Source organism: Papaver somniferum, chromosome 10 (genome assembly GCF_003573695.1).
Source record: "Papaver somniferum cultivar HN1 chromosome 10, ASM357369v1, whole genome shotgun sequence".
Classification (NCBI taxonomy): domain Eukaryota; kingdom Viridiplantae; phylum Streptophyta; class Magnoliopsida; order Ranunculales; family Papaveraceae; genus Papaver; species Papaver somniferum.
Genome location: NC_039367.1, coordinates 95,121,669 through 95,141,195, shown reverse-complemented (window position 1 = coordinate 95,141,195; position 19,527 = coordinate 95,121,669). Strand labels below are relative to the sequence as shown.

The 19,527-nt window shown below is 37.6% G+C and overlaps 1 protein-coding gene and 1 long non-coding RNA gene across 2 annotated transcripts; one reads left to right on the top strand and one right to left on the bottom strand.

The window, feature by feature from the left end:
* Positions 1 to 15,372: 15,372 nt before the first annotated feature.
* On the bottom strand, positions 15,373 to 16,041 carry LOC113315980 (putative F-box protein At3g10430). Its single transcript, XM_026564217.1, has one exon. The coding sequence runs from the start codon at positions 16,039 to 16,041 to the stop codon at positions 15,373 to 15,375; it is 669 nt and encodes a 222-aa protein (XP_026420002.1).
* Positions 16,042 to 17,141: 1,100 nt separating this feature from the next.
* On the top strand, positions 17,142 to 17,933 carry LOC113318089. The gene is made up of 3 exons (XR_003344277.1): positions 17,142 to 17,348; positions 17,450 to 17,500; positions 17,829 to 17,933. It is a non-coding gene; the product is annotated as an uncharacterized LOC113318089 (long non-coding RNA).
* The last annotated feature ends 1,594 nt before the right edge of the window (positions 17,934 to 19,527 follow it).

Here is a 19,527-nt window from a genome sequence, read left to right as displayed (position 1 = left end):
TATCTTTCAGTTATTCGGGGGCTCTTGGTCAAAATCATGTATTTACACCATCATCTTCTTTCATGTATTTACACCATCATCTGCAATTAAACCTTCTTCACAACTCATCCAATATTGCTTACTCCAACTCAATTCACGGCTGAGAGTTTCATAAAAATCTGAAATTCATTTCAAAATCTTCATTGAAAACAAGTTTTCATCATAAATCTATAATGACCAGACCGTGTTCTACAAACCCATTTAGGGATTTTTGCTGCTACCATTAATAACAGTAGTGAAATGAAATTGTAATGAAGAGAATCGGTAGTAAGAGGGTTTGTCGTTAATTCGAAGAAGACGACGATTTGGTGTTGTTGTTGAGATCAATCGAATTTAGGCATGAATTTGTTCTCGAAATCAATCGAATCTCTCCCTTTTTCTGAGATCTAGGTATAGTGGAGAAGCAGAAGAAGAAGAAAAAGACGAAGAAGAAGAAGAAAAAAAAAAGACAGAAACAGAAACAAAATTTTATATATTTTGGGTTTGAGAATAATTTTCTTCCAGAATTTGGGTGCGCGCCTGTAGTTTTCGGAGCGTGGGTTTCACAGTAGAAACATCAGGGAGAATGGGTCTCCCTGTAGTTTTCACATTAGCGATCTCTAAAGTGAGGCGCGATACTGTCATTAGTGAACTGGCTGATGGAGCTGCATAGTTCGACGATGTAGCGTCAACATGACGGAGACAAGAAAGGCTATTTAGCCTACATAATACTATGTTATAGTGTTGCATGTTCTTGATTTAAAGTTGTCCCAATACTATATATTGTTGGCATTCGATTTTGTACTAATTTTGTTATTTTATGTATTTGTAGGTATTTTTTGGAAATAAACATTTTTGGAAAATTCTGCTCGAAAAGTTGATTTTGTCACCCGGAGGACAAGTGTTGTTCGGACTCTCGCTTTTGGATAAGGGGTAACCTAATTACTAAGGGGCACCCCCAGGTCACCCCAAGACAGCTGCTATTCGCACCCAAGTTCTGGTTAGGGGGAGGACATCTTCTTCCCAAATTCAAAAAAACAAAATTGGCGGGAAAAAATTGTTATCAACTGGCAGATTTAGGGTTGGAAGTTTGGACGGGATTAAAGGAGATTCAATGGCCCAAATTAAATGGGTTTGTTCCTAGGGCCTAGATAGAGCTGGTATGGGTGTTGGATTCGGTCAAAATTGGTTAGATAACCGGTGGTAATCAAATCAGGGAAGATATTCTAAAATAAGAAAAATATTCTATTCTTGGAATTCTTAGATGGAAGAGACGTGCATGGGTTGATTTTATTGGCTGGAAACAATCCCTACAGCTCAAGGATGACGCGTGAGAAGAGATAAAACATGGAACAATCCGTAACAAATCAGAGAATTAAAGAAAAAATATCGGGAATATTTTCATTCACTGCCGAGTAATGGGAAGATTTTTTGGATTAATGGAGGAGATTCAATGGTTCAATTACGTATAAATATGTTCCAAATGTGCTATAGAGAGGCTGTCGAGAGTTGGGAGAAGAGAGGAGAGCCACAGACGCAGAAATCAAGAGTTGATCAAACTCTGTTTCTGCTGCTGCTGCTGATGAAGAGCACCAAGAACGCGAAGAACGGACTAGCAGCAGCAGTCGTTTATCAACAGTGAAAGAGACTCACAGGCGTGGGTCGTAGCTTTTCAGCGACAACAGCACTTCAGCTCTGTCGTTTAGCTTGGACGCCTTCTGTGGGTCGCAGAATCCTGTTTTAGAACATTTATTTATCTTTCTCTTCATTGTAAAACACTTTTGAGCATAAATGAAATATTTTGAGAGGTTTTTCACCATGATGAGCTAAACCCAACACTGGGACGACGGAGGAGGCCGTGTTTCATCCATGTGGTAATTTAAATTAATTCTTTATTTACTTTTTGCACCAATTTTAATTGAAATAAGATTTTAAATTAATTACTTGTGATTTCATTTGATGGAGTATGCTTAGTCCTAGGGATTTTTGATATTCCATGCTTAAGAAATACAAGTAATATTTTATAAAATCTATCTTGGCAATAAACTAGAGTTAATATTTGTTTTGTTTTGAACTATAATCGCCTAGAATTAAATTCTGAACCACTTGAAAATGAAAAATGGCCGAATCTTTAGTCCCAGTAACTCTCTACCAATTTGTCAATATTTTTGTATATAAATTTTATAAATCTAAAAATCCATTATCTTTACAAGTCCGAGCAACGAACTTTTACTACCACAGAAAAACTACAACAAAATGGCGCCGCCGACGCGGACTTGTATATAGATTGATTTATTTTTTTTTAGGTTTATTATTATTATTTTTTTTAGAATTGTTTGTTCCTTTTTACGTTTCTTTTTGTCTTTATTTTGCAGGTTCAAAGTGAAAACTAAGGACTTGGAGAGGAAAAATCTTAAAGCGAAAAGCGAAAAGAGAAGAAAAAAAGGACAATTTTAGGATTTAATTTTTAATTTTTTTTTTTTAGAGTGTGTGAGGAAAACTGTAATTTTTTTTTCTTTATTTATTTATTTGTACTTTGGACTGGACTCTTGGACTTTATTATTATTTTTTTTTAACCCTACGGAAGGGTATTATTATTAAAAAAAAAAAAAAAATTATATAAACTGTGTGCAGGGAAGGACGACGATTACTATATCATCTCGGCCCCTCGGGTTCGCACACGGCATAGGAGTCGTGGCCCGAGTCGACGACAACGGTTCATCCCCCGTCTGGTACGGGAGGTAAGTCCATCGAGACACTCGCGAATCTCCTGTAAGCGAGTTACTGTCTGCCTTAAGGTGATAATTGTTTGAGGACGAACCGGACTGTTTTTAAATTCCTAGTAAAGGGCAAGGCCTGGCCAAATCAAGATAAGGACTCGGATTTCATCACCGTTTCCTTCTTGCCCGCCTTAGGAAAACAAAACCGAACGCGAACCTAAGCTTTAAAATTTGGAATAGAACGAGACCGATAGGGTAACGAGCTTAATAGGAAACTCGTTCGAAAAATATTGGTTTCTCTTTAAGCACACTTCAAAGTTCATGATGGTTTCTGTGAGTTGAATGCATGACTGCGCCGCCTTGTGATAGCGGTGAGGCCTTGGGTATCAAAGCTCCACTGAGCTTCCCTCGCCTCGATTCAACTTACATTAGCTCGGATTGATTCCAGAGGGTTGTACTCAAATTGCAACGAATTCCCTTTCGAAAGATAGAAGCTGGTCTAGAAACAATCTAAGTGGAGCCATCATGCTTTTTGTTTGCTAGAAATCTTTAGGTTTGTTTTGGTGGAGTCGAGTCGGCCTTGTTTGTGGTTGTGTAGAATTCCCTTGCAATTAAGAATGTCGAACTGGTATGATAGAAGCCAATACAATGAGTATCGACCTGAATTTGAATATGGACATCATCCTTTTTATGACCATGTTGGGAATAGTGGTTGGGAACGCCATCCTTTGGAAGGATATGGGTCATACCATGGTGAGCCCAATTACTATCCACACATGCATCAGTCTTACGAGCAAGAAGATTATAGTAGTAGTTCTTCGTCTCTAGAGGATACAATCAAACTATTGAAAACTAGTCCCTATTATGATCCTTCTGAACATGTTCTTCCTCTAGAAGAGTCTCTCAAACAATTAACTGAGAATACAAATAGGTTTGTGTTAGAAATGAATAAGCAAAATGCACCCATGAGTGAACCTTCTATACACGATACCATAAGGAAGTCATGTGAGTCGATTCAAAAGCTTTTATTCGAGGCCCAGAACAGAACTGCTCAAGATAGTCTTAATTTCCAATATAGTGTTTCCAATTCTACCCTTGATATCAATAGTGAATATTTTCCCAATCTAGAGGACGAGGTTAGAATAAAAGACACTACTTTAGATAAGGTTCAATCATCTTCGTACTATTATGATGATGAGGATAGTAGTGATGAAGAATCTGAAATATGTAGGCATAGTGATCAGGAATCTAGTAATCCAATTGAGCTTTATAGTGATTATATTATTTCTACTTCAAATCCAAATAATTTTTATGATTATTCACCTATTCAAGAGGACGAGGATTTGATTAGGAATACCACCGTTTTAGACGATGTAGTATTTCCTTTTGATTACGAAGCCGATAGTGGTTTAGAGGAACGGGTTTATTCTGAAAATGCTGTTTTAGAGTCTACCGACTTAGAAACAATAATATTGAATGAAGAACATAGACTCGTAGAGATGAGTAAAGATGCACTACCTGATAATAAATTAGAAGAATCAATTGACCATTTTTCAAGAATCTAATGATCCAGAATTAGGGAGATTGTAACTAGTCTATCTAGAGACACTAAAAACTCTAAGTTTGGGGGTGATTATCACCTTCATAGTGCCTTACCTTTAACTCTCAGAAAGTCCCTTCACTTAGGACTTAATATCTCTGCCTCGACAATTTTACAAGATTACCTTCATACTCGTTTTCCCGAACCTAATGATGTCCTGAAAAAGGTTCAGTCGTTAGAAACCCATCCTCTGGTTGATGTGGTTTGCCCAGGCTATGATACCCAGATTGACTTTGTTTTCCCACCAAATAGTTTTCTTCCAATTGTGGGAACGTATAGATTTCAAATGTGTCACTTATTAAGTTCTGAGACTAAGCCTAAGTACTTTAGGAAATTAGAATCGACACATTTGCTTCAGAATGACCACTACTCTGACTGTGGTCAACTTTGTAAGTCATACCTAATTGACTTAGAGGATCCTAAATTATTTAGGTTATTTTGTGACTCCAGGTTCTTATCTGAGTTTTTCCAGACTCTAGGACCTAATAATTTGGATCCTACCTATGAGGAAATGCATCCGAGGAAAATTATCTATTTAGACCCCTTCATAGAACCTGAACCTGAACCGCAATTAGCGATATTATCCAGAAACTAGGTAAGGGCATTCTAGCTTGTTTTTTTTTTGGTTCATTGCAGTTTCCTTTTGTCAGCTCTTTTTGGTTTTAAAGACCCACAGTTATTCCGGCTATTGTTATATGGTTCGAGTTGACTAAACCTTTCCTACGTCTGGCTGAAGACTTTAAACTTAGCACTTCTTGGGAGGTAACCCAATATTCTTGCGACACGGTAATATCCTTCCTTATCTCTTTTGCTTCAAGTGGTAACAGTTTCTCCTTGTTCATGCTTTTAGTTTCATCTTTAGAACATTGAGGAAAATGTTAGATTTAAGTTTGGGGGTATGGGAGAAACTTTTTAGTTGCATAATAAATAAACTCCATAGCCTAGAAATTTACGCCTATTAAGGATAACACTAACCAATCTAAGTGGATGGAAACATTTTTGTTTTAGGAGTTGAGGAACCAATCTGACTAGATGGAAACATCTATAAAGTCTATTCATAAAAGCACAGAGTTCAGGTGTTAGAAATAACATGATAGTTTCGCCATATCTTGTCGAGTCCTTTTCACTTTCTATTTTTAGTTTTCTTTTGTTTCAAGTGATTTGGTGGGGCACACGATTCAAGTTGTTACCTTTGCTAGGGTGAAATAGAGTGACTGAGTTACCCAAAAAAAAAAAAAAAAAAAAAAAAAAAAAAAAAAAAAAAAAAAAAAAAAAAGATCGGACCAGTTAGACCAATCGGAATAAGTATTAACACTTGGATAGCAATATGCGTGTGTTCTCCCTGTTTCCGTCGCCTAAGCAAGCGTGGAATGCAGGACCCGTGGGAACTATCGTGTAATCTGCTGACAAGAAGCAAGCGCTTGGATCAAAAAGATCTATTCATGCCGTTAAGTTAAAAAAAAAAAATGGTTATTGTTATGTGTAGTCAACTGCTGGTTCCCTTGTATATGCCAGTTGTGTTGACCTAGAGTTAAGTTATTGACCACTGGTTCCCTTGTATATGCCAGTGTGTTAATATTAGTCAGACCGGTATCTCAGTCATTTAGATTAGGTTCATCTTGGCAGAGGCCTTCAGACAGATATGGGAAACACCGTTCACTTTTCAACCATCTACATTTTTCTTTTTCCATCTTCTTAATCTTTTCATGTGATTAGTCTGACTCCGAGTATGATGTCCATCGTGAAACTATCTTAGTAGAGCTCTGTCACTTATATGAATTTTAGTATGCTTGAGTGCAAACTCGTGTACAGCAATTGGAATTTCGCATCAGGGTTCTTCCTCTTAGAGTCAATAATTGTATGCCAACCAAGGAGGTTCTTTAGTGCTTTCCAAGGTTCTGCGTAGATAGCTAGGGTCTGGAGTATTGGTTTTTGTGGGTACACCTCTGATAAACCCACCCGAGATTAACTCGGTCACTTTTCAAGAATAAATTTTGCTCGAGGACTAGCAAATAATAAGTTTGGGGGTATTTGATAGACACATTTTTGTGTCTAATTTGATCTCAATACTATATATTGTTGGCATTCGATTTTGTACTAATTTTGTTATTTTATGTATTTGTAGGTATTTTTTGGAAATAAACATTTTTGGAAAATTCTGCTCGAAAAGTTGATTTTGTCACCCGGAGGACAAGTGTTGTTCGGACTCTCGCTTTTGGATAAGGGGTAACCTAATTACTAAGGGGCACCCCCAGGTCACCCCAAGGCAGCTGCTATTCGCACCCAAGTTCTGGTTAGGGGGAGGACATCTTCTTCCCAAATTCAAAAAAACAAAATTGGCGGGAAAAAATTGTTATCAACTGGCAGATTTAGGGTTGGAAGTTTGGACGGGATTAAAGGAGATTCAATGGCCCAAATTAAATGGGTTTGTTCCTAGGGCCTAGATAGAGCTGGTATGGGTGTTGGATTCGGTCAAAATTGGTTAGATAACCGGTGGTAATCAAATCAGGGAAGATATTCTAAAATAAGAAAAATATTCTATTCTTGGAATTCTTGGATGGAAGAGACGTGCATGGGTTGATTTTATTGGCTGGAAACAATCCCTACAGCTCAAGGATGACGCGTGAGAAGAGATAAAACATGGAACAATCCGTAACAAATCAGAGAATTAAAGAAAAAATATCGGGAATATTTTCATTCACTGCCGAGTAATGGGAAGATTTTTTGGATTAATGGAGGAGATTCAATGGTTCAATTACGTATAAATATGTTCCTAATGTGCTACAGAGAGGCTGTCGAGAGTTGGGAGAAGAGAGGAGAGCCACAGACGCAGAAATCAAGAGTTGATCAAACTCTGTTTCTGCTGCTGCTGCTGATGAAGAGCACCAAGAACGCGAAGAACGGACTAGCAGCAGCAGTCGTTTATCAACAGTGAAAGAGACTCACAGGCGTGGGTCGTAGCTTTTCAGCGACAACAGCACTTCAGCTCTGTCGTTTAGCTTGGACGCCTTCTGTGGGTCGCAGAATCCTGTTTTAGAACATTTACTTATCTTTCTCTTCATTGTAAAACACTTTTGAGCATCAATGAAATATTTTGAGAGGTTTTTCACCATGATGAGCTAAACCCAACACTGGGACGACGGAGGAGGCCATGTTTCATCCATGTGGTAATTTAAATTAATTCTTTATTTACTTTTTGCACCAATTTTAATTGAAATAAGATTTTAAATTAATTACTTGTGATTTCATTTGATGGAGTATGCTTAGTCCTAGGGATTTTTGATATTCCATGCTTAAGAAATACAAGTAATATTTTATAAAATCTATCTTGGCAATAAACTAGAGTTAATATTTGTTTTGTTTTGAACTATAATCGCCTAGAATTAAATTCTGAACCACTTGAAAATGAAAAATGGCCGAATCTTTAGTCCCAGTAACTCTCTACCAATTTGTCAATATTTTCGTATATAAATTTTATAAATCTAAAAATCCATTATCTTTACAAGTCCGAGCAACGAACTTTTACTACCACAGAAAAACTACAACAACCACCAGTAATTTAGAATAGTCTTTAAGGGAAGTACCATGTATCATCTGATCATAAGTTTAAGCAATTAGAAGTACCATGTATCATCTGATTATGAGTGTAACACGATTAAACAAAATGTTCATTATGAGAACTTGAAAGGAACGCTATTCACCAAACCAAAATACTATAAGACGTTAACGAAAACAAAAATTGGATAGAACCACACGAAAGAAGTAGGCAGCAGCGAGTAAAGTAAAAACAGGTGGGAAATTTTTGTTTTTTTCACGACTTTGGATGGACTGAAACTGAAATCGTTTAAGTAGCAATTGAGTTGTTTTTTCTCTTGGAAATTTAGGTGGGTCCAGGGAATCACCCACTCTACTAGTAGCTCTGTCCCTGACTCGGAGCCAGAGGTTGGTGGCTTGGTGCCCTAAATTTGAACTCTCTTCCCGAAAGTGTGTTTCCTGGATAAAGTCTATGGGGCAGCCTGATTTTTTGACCTTATTTTGAAAGGTATAATGGTGTGGGACCTTCTCGGCTTCTCTAGCTTTATCAGAGCAAGAGCACCATAGTGGCCACAATCGGGTTATATTTCTGGAATGCGGAGAAGAGTGATCGGTGTATGGTGTTCATCTTTTCGAACTATTTGGTAGATATAGCTTAGCCCAAACTGCAAGAAGTTATCTTTTTGTCCAAGATGGAATCTTAGTCTCTACCGCATTTCTTTTTAGATTCAAATTAAATCAAATAAGGAAAAAAATATGCGACCAAAAAAACTCGGGAGATCAAGGTGTACCGAGATTAATTGGCTTATACCGAATTGTTAAGGATACAGCTATCCTCACTCATTCAAAGCCGTAACTACAGTTGTATCCTTCTAAGCTATAGTTGTCATATTATGTCGACATTCTAATGTCTGTCAATCTTGTATTTTTGGTATACAATCTTGCAATATCTTCTGTAATAATAGCTGTTTACGGCTCTTTATATTGAATGAGAATCCACAATAACAAGTGTGGAACATTTCACCAAAACATCTTGTCCTAGCTTGAACCAGCAAAAACCATACCTGCTACTGAAGAAGGTGCACAACCAATTTCTAATCTTGCTTATGCAAAATATGAGGAACAAGACCAAATACTCTTAGGGTGGATTCTTTCCTCTTTATCTGAAGGTGTATTAGGTCGAGTTGCAGGTCTCTCAACATCACAAGTTGTATGGGAAGCCCTTCAAAGGAGATATGCACCAAAAACCAAAGCTCATGAAATGAACCTGAAAAGACAAATACACAGTTTTCGCAAAGGTAACAGCTCAATGCAAGATTATTTGTCGAAAACTAAGAAACTTTTTGATGCACTTGCAGCATCTGGAAAACCTCTCTCTGAAGAAGATATGAAGGAATCAGTTTTAGGTGGACTAGATCAGGCTTATGACTCCATTGTCACAGCCTTAAGCACTGTCGACAAGATCGACATGGATACTTTTCAAGCTCATCTGCTTTCATTTAATCTCCGTCTTGAACAACAGTTAGCCGTTTTGCAACAACTGCTAGCCAATGTTGCTGCCTCATCAAACTCCAGACCATTTCAGAAGCAAGATCAAAGGAGATATCCAAATAATCGTCCACAAAATTAATCCAACCGTCAGCCTAGAAACATGTATCAAGGTGAAGGTCCTTGTGAGATCTGCAAACGCAAGAATCATGATGCTCGATTCTGCTGGTTTCGTAACAAAGTGGACAACAACAACAAACAGCCAGCTGCATACTTGGCTCTCCCTGGTGGTCCTGCTGATAACAACTAGGTGACTGATACAGGTGCAACTCATCACCTGACTGCAAATCTCAACAATCTCAACATTCGGCATGAGTACGATGGCACTGAACAAGTGCGCATAGGAAATGGTGAGGCTCTCCATATCAAAAATATTGGTAATGTCTCCTTTACTCATAATAACAGATCCTTTCAGTTAAACAATATTCTCCATGTCCCTCAAATAAATATCAACTTACTTTCAGTCTCTAAATTCTGCAAAGATAATAACGTTTTCTTTGAATTCTATGCAACTTCTTTTATTATGAAGGAAATCCAGTCGGGGACAACCCTGTTGCAAGGAAGACTTAAGAATGGTCTCTATGTCTTTGATGTTTTTCGAGAGATTCAACATATAATACCAGCTGCTCTACTATCCAATACAGTCCCTTTATGGCATCAAAGATTGGGTCACCCAATGCTTCGCACTGTTTTTAGGATGATTAAAAATCTTCCGCTTCTTGTTTCAAATAATAAGTTTGATTATTGTCACTCTTGTCATATGAGCAAGAGACATAAACTTCCATTTCCTACTAGTAGTACAATTATTGATGAACCGTTGAGTTTAATTGTTGCTGATTTATGGGTTTCACCACATGTTTCAAAAGATGGTTTTAGATATTATCTGATTCTTCTAGATGTTTACTCACACTATACTTGGATTTATCCACTCGTTAGAAAATCAGATGCTTTTCCCATCTTTATTCAATTCAAAAAGTTGATAGAAAATCAAACAGATCATAAACTCAAGGTTTTTCAATCTGACAATGGTGGAGAGTTTAGGAAGTTTACTTCTTTCCTTAGTAATTCTGGTGTTGTACATAGATTTTCATGTCCTCACACATCTGCTCAAATGGCGTTGCTGAAATACGCATTAGACATATCACTGAGTCAGGATTAGATCTCTTGTTTCATGCCTCAATGCCAAAATCATACTGGGTAGAAGCTTTCTCAACTGCATGTTATCTTGTTAACAGACTTCCTGCATCCCAACATGAAGCTAAATCTCCACTCCAACTCCTATACAACAAAAAACCTGACTGCTCCCTTCTAAAGGTTTTTGGCTGTCTATGTTACCCATGCCTTCGCCCATATGTATCTAACAAGATTGAACCAAGATCATTACCGTGTGTATTCATTGGTTACAGTGGCACGCACAAAGGATATATATGTTTACATAAACCTACAGGAAGGTTGTATATCTCTCGACACGTCAAGTTCGTAGAAACAAGCTTCCCATTTGCTGCCAAGCAACAGGTATGTATCACTAAACCCATTTCCAGGCCATCCATATCCACAAAAATATTTGCATCACCCACTTTTTCTATTTAATCTCATGAGAATATTGTTTCTCAACCATCCTCTCCTCTGCTACATACTCCACCAATGTCGCCTGGTACGGATATTTTGCAGTCACCACCTCTATCTCCAAATATGGATAATGTGCATCCAACTTTAAACACAGCAGCACCAGAATCTACTACATCAATCCCTTCTGCAGAGACAACCATTCAGCATCACCACAACTATCTACGTTGCAGCCGGCTCCATTAGCTCCACCTGCACCACCTACACAGCATCATATGATCACTAGATCTAGACATGGTATCAAAAAACCAGTCAAAAAGCTTTGTCTTATAGCAACAAAGTATCCACTTGCAGAGAAATCACTCACCACTCCATCGTCTTATACAGAAGCATCGAAAAATCCAACATGGATACCTCCCATGGATGATGAGATTAATTCTCACATTCGTAATGGTACGTGGAGCTACGTACCACATGAACCATGGATGAATTTGATTGGATCGAAATGGGTTTTTAAGGTTAAACAGAAAGCAGATGGTACAATTGACAGACCCAAAGTTCGACTAGTAGCTAAAGGCTTCAATCAAATAGAAGTTTTTGATTATGATGAAACCTTCAGTCCTGTGATTAAACCAAACACTATCAGACTTGTCTTGTCCATTGTTGTGGAAAATGGTTGGTCCTTGTGACAATTAGATGTTCAGAATGTTTTCCTGCATGGTGTTCTGACAGAAGATGTTTATATGAAGCAGCATACTGACTTTCCAACTCACATTTGCAAGTTGAACAAGTCAATCTACGACTCAAGCAAGCACGCACTTGGTTTTCAAGGCTTAGCACGTACCTAGTTGAGCTGGGTTTCAAAGGATCTGTTGCAAACAATTCACTATTTATCAAGAAGAATTCAGATGGAGTAATTTATGTCTTAATATATGTTGATGACATTATCATCACAGGTTCCAATTCTTCTCTTATTACAAACCTAATATCTGCTCTGAATTCTGTTTTTGCAATCAAAGATTTAGGTGACCTCAGCTACTTCTTGGGGATAGAAGTTATTAAGCAAAAAGATTCAGTTTTGTTGAGTCAACAAAAATACATCACTGATCTGCTTAAACGGACCAAGATGGATGCTGCAAAACCAGTTGCCACTCCCTTGGCTGTGAACACTAAAATCAGCAGATTGGGTACACAAAGATTTGAGGATCCAACGCTTTATAGAAATGTCTGTGGAGCATTGAAGTATCTACATCTCACTCGGCCTGATATTGTTGTCGCAGTAAAAAAAGTGTGCCAGTTCATGCAAGACCCTTACATCGAGCATTGGGATCTAATCAAACGCATACTCAGGTATCTCAAACACACAGTTCAACATGGTTTGGTTTTGCGAAAATCTTCAGATATCAGTATTCATGCCTACTCTGACTCTGATTGGGCTGGAAGTCTCGATGATCGCCGATCCACTACTGGATACTGCATCTATTTTGGCAACAATCTTGTATGTTGGAGCGCAAGGAAACAGAAAATTGTTTCCAAGTCGAGCACTGGAGCAGAATATAGAGGCATAGCCATAGCAACTTCTGAACTAATCTGACTTCAATCTTTGCTAAAAGAACTTGGTGTTGAAGTAAGAGCTCCGTCAATCTCGTGTGACAATTTAGGGGTTACATATCTCACTGTCAATCCAGTTTTTCATGCTCGTATGAAGCACATAGAAATTGATTATCACTTTGTGCGTGAAAGAGTAGCAAACAAGCAGCTTCTGGTACTTTTCATCTCGACTAAAGACCAAGTAGCTGACATCTTCACTAAGGGTTTGTCAGTACCAAGGTTTCTTTATCTCAGGAACAAGTTGAACATTCAACAACTCAACTTGAGGGAGGATGTTAAGGATACATCTATCCGCACTCATTCAAAGCCGTAACTACAGCTGTATCCTTCTAAGCTATAGCTGTCATATTATGTCGACATTCTAATGTCTGTCAATCTTGTATTTTTGGTATACAATCTTGCAATATCTTCTGTAATAATAGCCGTTTACGGCTCTTTATATTGAATGAGAATCCACAATATCAAGTGTGGAACATTCCACCAAAACATCTTCTCCTAGCTCGAATAAAATAAAATAAAGTCACTAAAAAGTAAAACCCAAAGCCCCTTAGTCATATAGTCGTATTTTTGATGGTGGGATTGCTTTTATTTAATTAGCATTAACTAATTTGTTTAGTATAATTAATTTGGTTACATTAATTTGTTAAATTAGAAGTTATGAAATATTGTTCGGATAAATTGACTTATGGATTTTGTTGGAAGATTTTTGAGGAAAAAAATTATGAACACCATCTTAATCTTATATGGAGAATTTCAACTACAGACACATGTCCGCTTGCATATACGATCCAAAGCACGAGGCGTCTAACTAAATTAAAGCTTACTTCAGTATGAATATTTGCACTTCACAAAATATGCATGTCATCTAGTCACATGACTAGGTTGTCACCTTATCAAATTTACAAAGCATCAATATCATCTTATCTTGAAATTCATGATCAACTATGCTACAAGGATTTATGGTAACGTGTTATGGGCACCAGGCTAGCGAAATACAAAAGGCCACGCGTTGCTCCGTGCATCCGATCGGCTACAAATATATAAAAGATTACGAGTTACTTCACGCATCCGGTCGGCTAACATACAAATACTTGGCTACGGGTTGCTCCGTGTATCCCGTCATCTACGGGTTGTTCTGCTTATCAGATCGGAAGACATACAAATACAAAAAACGACGGGTTGCTCTATGCATCCGATAGACTACAAATATACAAAAAAGCGATGGGTTACTCTACGCAACCGATCCACTATATATATATACAAAAAAAGTGATGGGTTGTTCTGCGCATACGATCGGCTACATATATACAAAAGCGACGGATTCCTCTGTGCATCCGATCGGTTACAGATATACAAAAAAGCGACGGGTTTTTCCGCGTATCCGATAGGCTACAAATATACAAAAAAACGACGGGTTTCTCTGCGCATTCGATCTGCTATACAGATATACAAAAAAGCGAAGAGTTGCTTTGTGTATCCAATCTGCTACAGATATACAAAAAGGCGACGGGTTGCTCAACGCTCGACCGACTACAGATATACAAAGAAACGACGGGTTGCTATGCATCTGATCGGGTTGTTCATGAATATTTGTCAAAATGGAACTACAAGAGCAGGGTATTATAATTAATCAATGCAGTAGATACTCCTACAACTAGGCCAAGTAATGACTACTTTTTATCAATCAAGAATAGATTAGCTGCTACATCTGGTCACCTGTTTCATTAAATGACCGAATTTTATGAAATCACATCTTGGTAAACCATACAAGATGAATTTACAGGAGGCGGATGCTAAGAAGAAATCGCATATTAAATCTCTTTATAACTACTAGGGATTTCTTGAGCGAATGCTACCTCCAAACTTCCCATCCAATTGTCAGCCTAATAGCTTAGGCACATAGACAGAGGGTGTCATGAGGAAAACAAAAGTGGAAAAGGGGCTCACCAGAGTCATGTTTGATAGCACAAAATTCAAGATAAGTCACTAAAGAATATGTCATATTTCGCATTCAGATAAGATCGAGTCACTAACAAATGCAGAGTTAACAAACCAATTTAGCTTAACCCAACATAAGAATGCGTTAAACACTCTCAAAAAGTTGGATAAATGATATAAAGATAGAATGACAGTAGCCTCGATACATTACTCAATAGAAAAATGTCAAAAAGCATTTAGGTTCACACAAATGTTACTTGTTATCCAATTTAAAAATTAAACCCGACAAAGATTACCAGTTTACGAGTAGGTATCCAGATTCTCATCCTCCTACAGCAGGTTCAAAGGTTGATCATGACTTTTTGTCTCCTCAATTTCCACTGACTCTATTATCTTCGTATTTTCTTCCCCTAATTCTTTCAACGAAACTAAGGTGTTCTTGTGAGGAAACATTCAGACGAATCCGTTCTTTAAAATCCACAAGCCTTGTCGAGATAGAACCTTTTGTGTCGTAAACATTGAGATAGTTATCAATATAAGTTAAAACACCACCACTCTTCGTAACAGCTAATACTTCGCTTTTGTCAAGCCTAAACTCCTTAGTCCAACCAAATGACTGATGTTCCTCTGACTCTTGCATGTCCAGATTGTCATTTTTCTTTCTTAATAGCCATACGTCAAACCATTTAGCTCCTTTGACAATTAGACCAACAGCAAAAAACAAAACCCCACCCAAAATCCCTATTCTATTAAGACCAATAGAACTCCCTGGTGGCATAGGTGATGACAAATTTTCACGAAACTTCTCCTCAACCAAATCAAAGTTAACGATCATTTCTAAATCATGGCTGATCCAATAAAGAACTCCACTGGCAAAGCTACCTGGTTCCGCATAAGATGGGGTGAATTCATAGGGAACTTTCCAAGGTTTCTCCAGCCATTGCCACTACCTAAAGTATATATGTGGCCTTCGACAAACCCGGTATCCAACTTACGTATTCTTACAAATTTGTACTCAGTGGTTGAGGAAACGTAACCAAATCCGCTCACCTGACTATAATACTTAGTATCACATTGACTCTTCTCCATTTCTGGAAGCATAACATATTCTTTTGTAATGGGGTTACAAATACAAACAGATGAATACCAAAGAAGACATATCAGCCCGTTACACGAACCAACAAAGTTGAATCTCCAAACAGGAGGAGTGAAATTAATCCTTGTGATTCTCCGAATAGGTGTTGTTGATTCATGATTCTGATCATATTTAAAATATTGAAATTTCTCATTCTCATCAGCTAACTTAGTTAAAGCAATAAAACTCAACTTACCAGAATCTCCAGTAGTAGAAAGATGATGCAAGTACATTTTATAGAACGATGGATGATGAGAAACCAGATGATTCCAAGTTTTGCATACTAATTTGGATTCCAAAATTGATTCAGCTGGTTCTCTACTCAATATATCCAATGTATTCTCTTCGGAAAGCAAACTGAAATACTCCATGAATCAACGATGAAACCAACCCTTGTAGTTGAAAAATTAAGGATTTACAGAGATTGAGAGAAATAAATCTAGGATTTATCTATGCAATTAGAGATTCGGGGGGTAAGTTGAATCGCTTCTGGAAAGGGGTTTGTTTTGTCTGTGTTGGATGGGTGAATTTTACGATTTCTGGGGTAAGAAAAATGTAAGCAAGGCACACACAGTGCCGTGGTACTGCAGCTACACTTGTTTAGATAATACAGTGCCGTGGTAGTGCGTGCCCAGACGTAAATACGAATTCATTACAATAGTGTGACATGAAAATGTTGACATCAATTTTTGTCATTTGAGATTTTGTAAGAAAATCCTACCATTTATGTTGACTGTTTGGACCAAGCCCTCACGTCCAGATCCACCGATTCAGACCCGAAACCATGAAATGTTACCCCATAAAACTTAATGGGTTGGAAATATGAATAAATACGAATACACGATGAATGACAGTGGTACACCGTGGGTGCATCCACCATTGTTAGTGCAGTGGACACATTGCTTTTGTATATCTTTAATCTCCTAAAGAGTTTCAGAACCTTTTTCACTTGTCAGCTGATAAAAACACCAGGAATTTTCCCTCGGATCTATTTCGCAATTGAAAAACAGCAAATAAAATCGGGTTAAATGGATAAGGAGTGAAACATTAGTAATGGTTCATGAAAATGTTTGGTTACATTAATAATAAATTGCTAACACTCAGCCATAGGGCTGAACATGGTGTCGGTTAACCGTTGGAAACCGACCGAACCAGACCAATAAGCAAGAAACCGAACCAAACCATTTAGATTTGGATTGGTTTGGTAAAAAATTTTGAAAAACCGACAGTATTGGTTTGGTTTTGGTTTGGCCTGAAAACCGAACCAAAAACCATTGGAAAACCGATAAATATAGACCGTTGATTAATATCAGATAGATTCAATCCACACCCTTCATATTTCTTAAGTTATAACCCAAGTATACATTGATTTCGTCGACCTAATTTTCACTTCACATCTTCGCCTCCTTCTTCACTCTTCAGTTCATAGAACAGAAACTAAAGTTAGGAGAAATCAAAAATCAAATCATGAATCGTGATCTCTAAACTCTAGTAGAATCTAATCATCCCCTCATTCTTCTTCTTCTTCTCCTTCTCCTCCTCCTTCTTTTCAGGCGAAATCTGTTCATATGAGTTTGTAATTGTAACCTGTCAGTGTTAGCTAGGGTTTACTAGTAGAAGGTATCATCTTCATTCTTCAGACGAAATAAACAAGTGAACATCTAATTTCTTTTAAGAGGTATCATATTTATGTAACTTGGGTTACTTGATTTACATGATTTATATTTAATCTAGGGTTTACTAAAATGATTTGATTTTGCTTGTTTTGTTTTTTTGCAGGATTAAGTTGATTTCTTTGATTCAACTATGGAGGAATCAGGATCAACACCAGTAAGATATTTTTCCTCAAGAATTAGAAAAATAGGATTCTAAAATTTGCAGTCTTCTTTTACTAATTCGTTCAAGTGATTGGTACCACTGTGTCAATTCGTTCTTTTAGCTCTAGCTGAGAGGACATCCAGTGAATTTATCTACTCCTTAATTACAGAATACTTCTTTGTGCATATAAAGTGTATCATCTATCATCCATCCAACTCGAAAATAATTAGTATCTGTATATGTTTTTTTGCATATAAAGTGTATCATCTTCTTTGAATGCACTTTGATATGCTTTTTTTACATGTTATCTGATTTGAATTTCTGCCTTGTTTATATTCAGGCTTCCGTTAACTCAAATGCATTGTTGCCACCACTACATCCTCCTCCAAGATCTTCTAACGCCTCTACTGAAGTTAGTTCAGTTGCAAAAGTACCAACTGCTGGTGAAGCTCCATCTGCACCAGCTGCCAATGTTTTCGATGCTGGTACCATCACTGTCACTGCACCAGCTTCTAAGAAGCGGAAGAAAACTTCATGGGTTTGGGATCACGTTGATCTGGACCCTCCTCCTTCGATAATGGTAACTTGCAAGAAATGTAAACAGAGAATGAAAGCTGACTCTTCTACACATGGGACCGGCTCCTTGAATAACCATTTAAGAAAGTGTCTGAATCTTATTCCTAAGGATTCTGGTCAGTCGACTCTTTCTTTTGAACCTGCTAGGCTGGGAGAAGATGAAAAGTTAGTTGCTGTAACTTTTTGTCAGGATTCGTGTAGAAAAGCATTGATTATATTCATCATAGTAGATGAGCAGCCTTTTAGAATAGTTTAGGGGGAAGGTTTCCGAGAATTTTGCAAGGTACTTGAGAGTAGATTCAAGATACCATCTCGTATCACTGTACGGAGAGATGTTATGGAACTGTTTGAGTACGAGAAAGTGAGATTGAAGAATTATTTCAAGGTTAATAAAGTCAGAGTTTGCCTCACCACTGACACATGGAGCTCACTTCAGAAGTTGGGATATATGGTTATTACAGCACATTGGATAGATGCTAGCTGGAAGTTGCACAAGAAGATCATTAGTTTCATCCAAATTGTAGGTCATAGCGGTGAGACTATTGGTAGGATGATAGGAACATGCTTGTTAGATTGGGAGATCGAAAATGTGTTTACTATAACTTTAGATAACGTTTTTGCCAACGATGTAGCTATAACATATCTGCAAAACCAAGTACTCAGAAAGAATTCAGATTTAGTGAAGGGTTTCTTACAAGTGAGATGCGCTGCTCACGTCCTTGCCCTTGTTGTAATGCATGGAATGAAGGAGTATGACATCTCAATTAAGAGAATAAGGGAAGTAGTGAAGTATTGTATGAGTTCTCCTGCAAGATTGAAAAAATTTATGGACTGTGTCACTTACGAGAAGATTGAATGCAAGAAGGGTTTGGTCCTAGATGTAGACACCCGTTGGAATTCGACATTTACTATGTTAGACTCAGCTGAGAAGTATCAGCCAGCTTTTGAGAGGTTAGAGTATGAGGACAAGGCATTCAAGAAGAAGTTCTGTTTTGTTGAAAGTCAAATTCCTTTAGTTTCTTCTACTTCTAGTACTTCCACCGTTGATAACCAACCTGACTGGGATGTGGATGAAAACCAAGATGCAGACTTAAGTTTTGATGAAGAAATTATTGCTACTGCAAAGAGAGGAAAGAAACGCAAGAGAACAAGTTCTGATAAGGCCCCATCAGCACCTCCTTTGCACGCGCCATACCCATCAGATTGGTCGTATGCTAGAGCCTTCGCGAAGTTTTTGAAGGTATTTTTTGATTTTACTGTCAAGTTCTCTGCTTCTACTCATGTTACTGCACACGAATTCTTGTTTCATGTGAGTGTTATTCATCGAACTTTAAACACATGGGCAAATCACAAAGATACATTTCTTTCTAGCATGGGTCTTAAAATGCAAAGTAAATATAACGAGTATTGGGGACGTTATGAAAAGATGAACAATCTTATGTTTATTGTTGTATTATTGAATC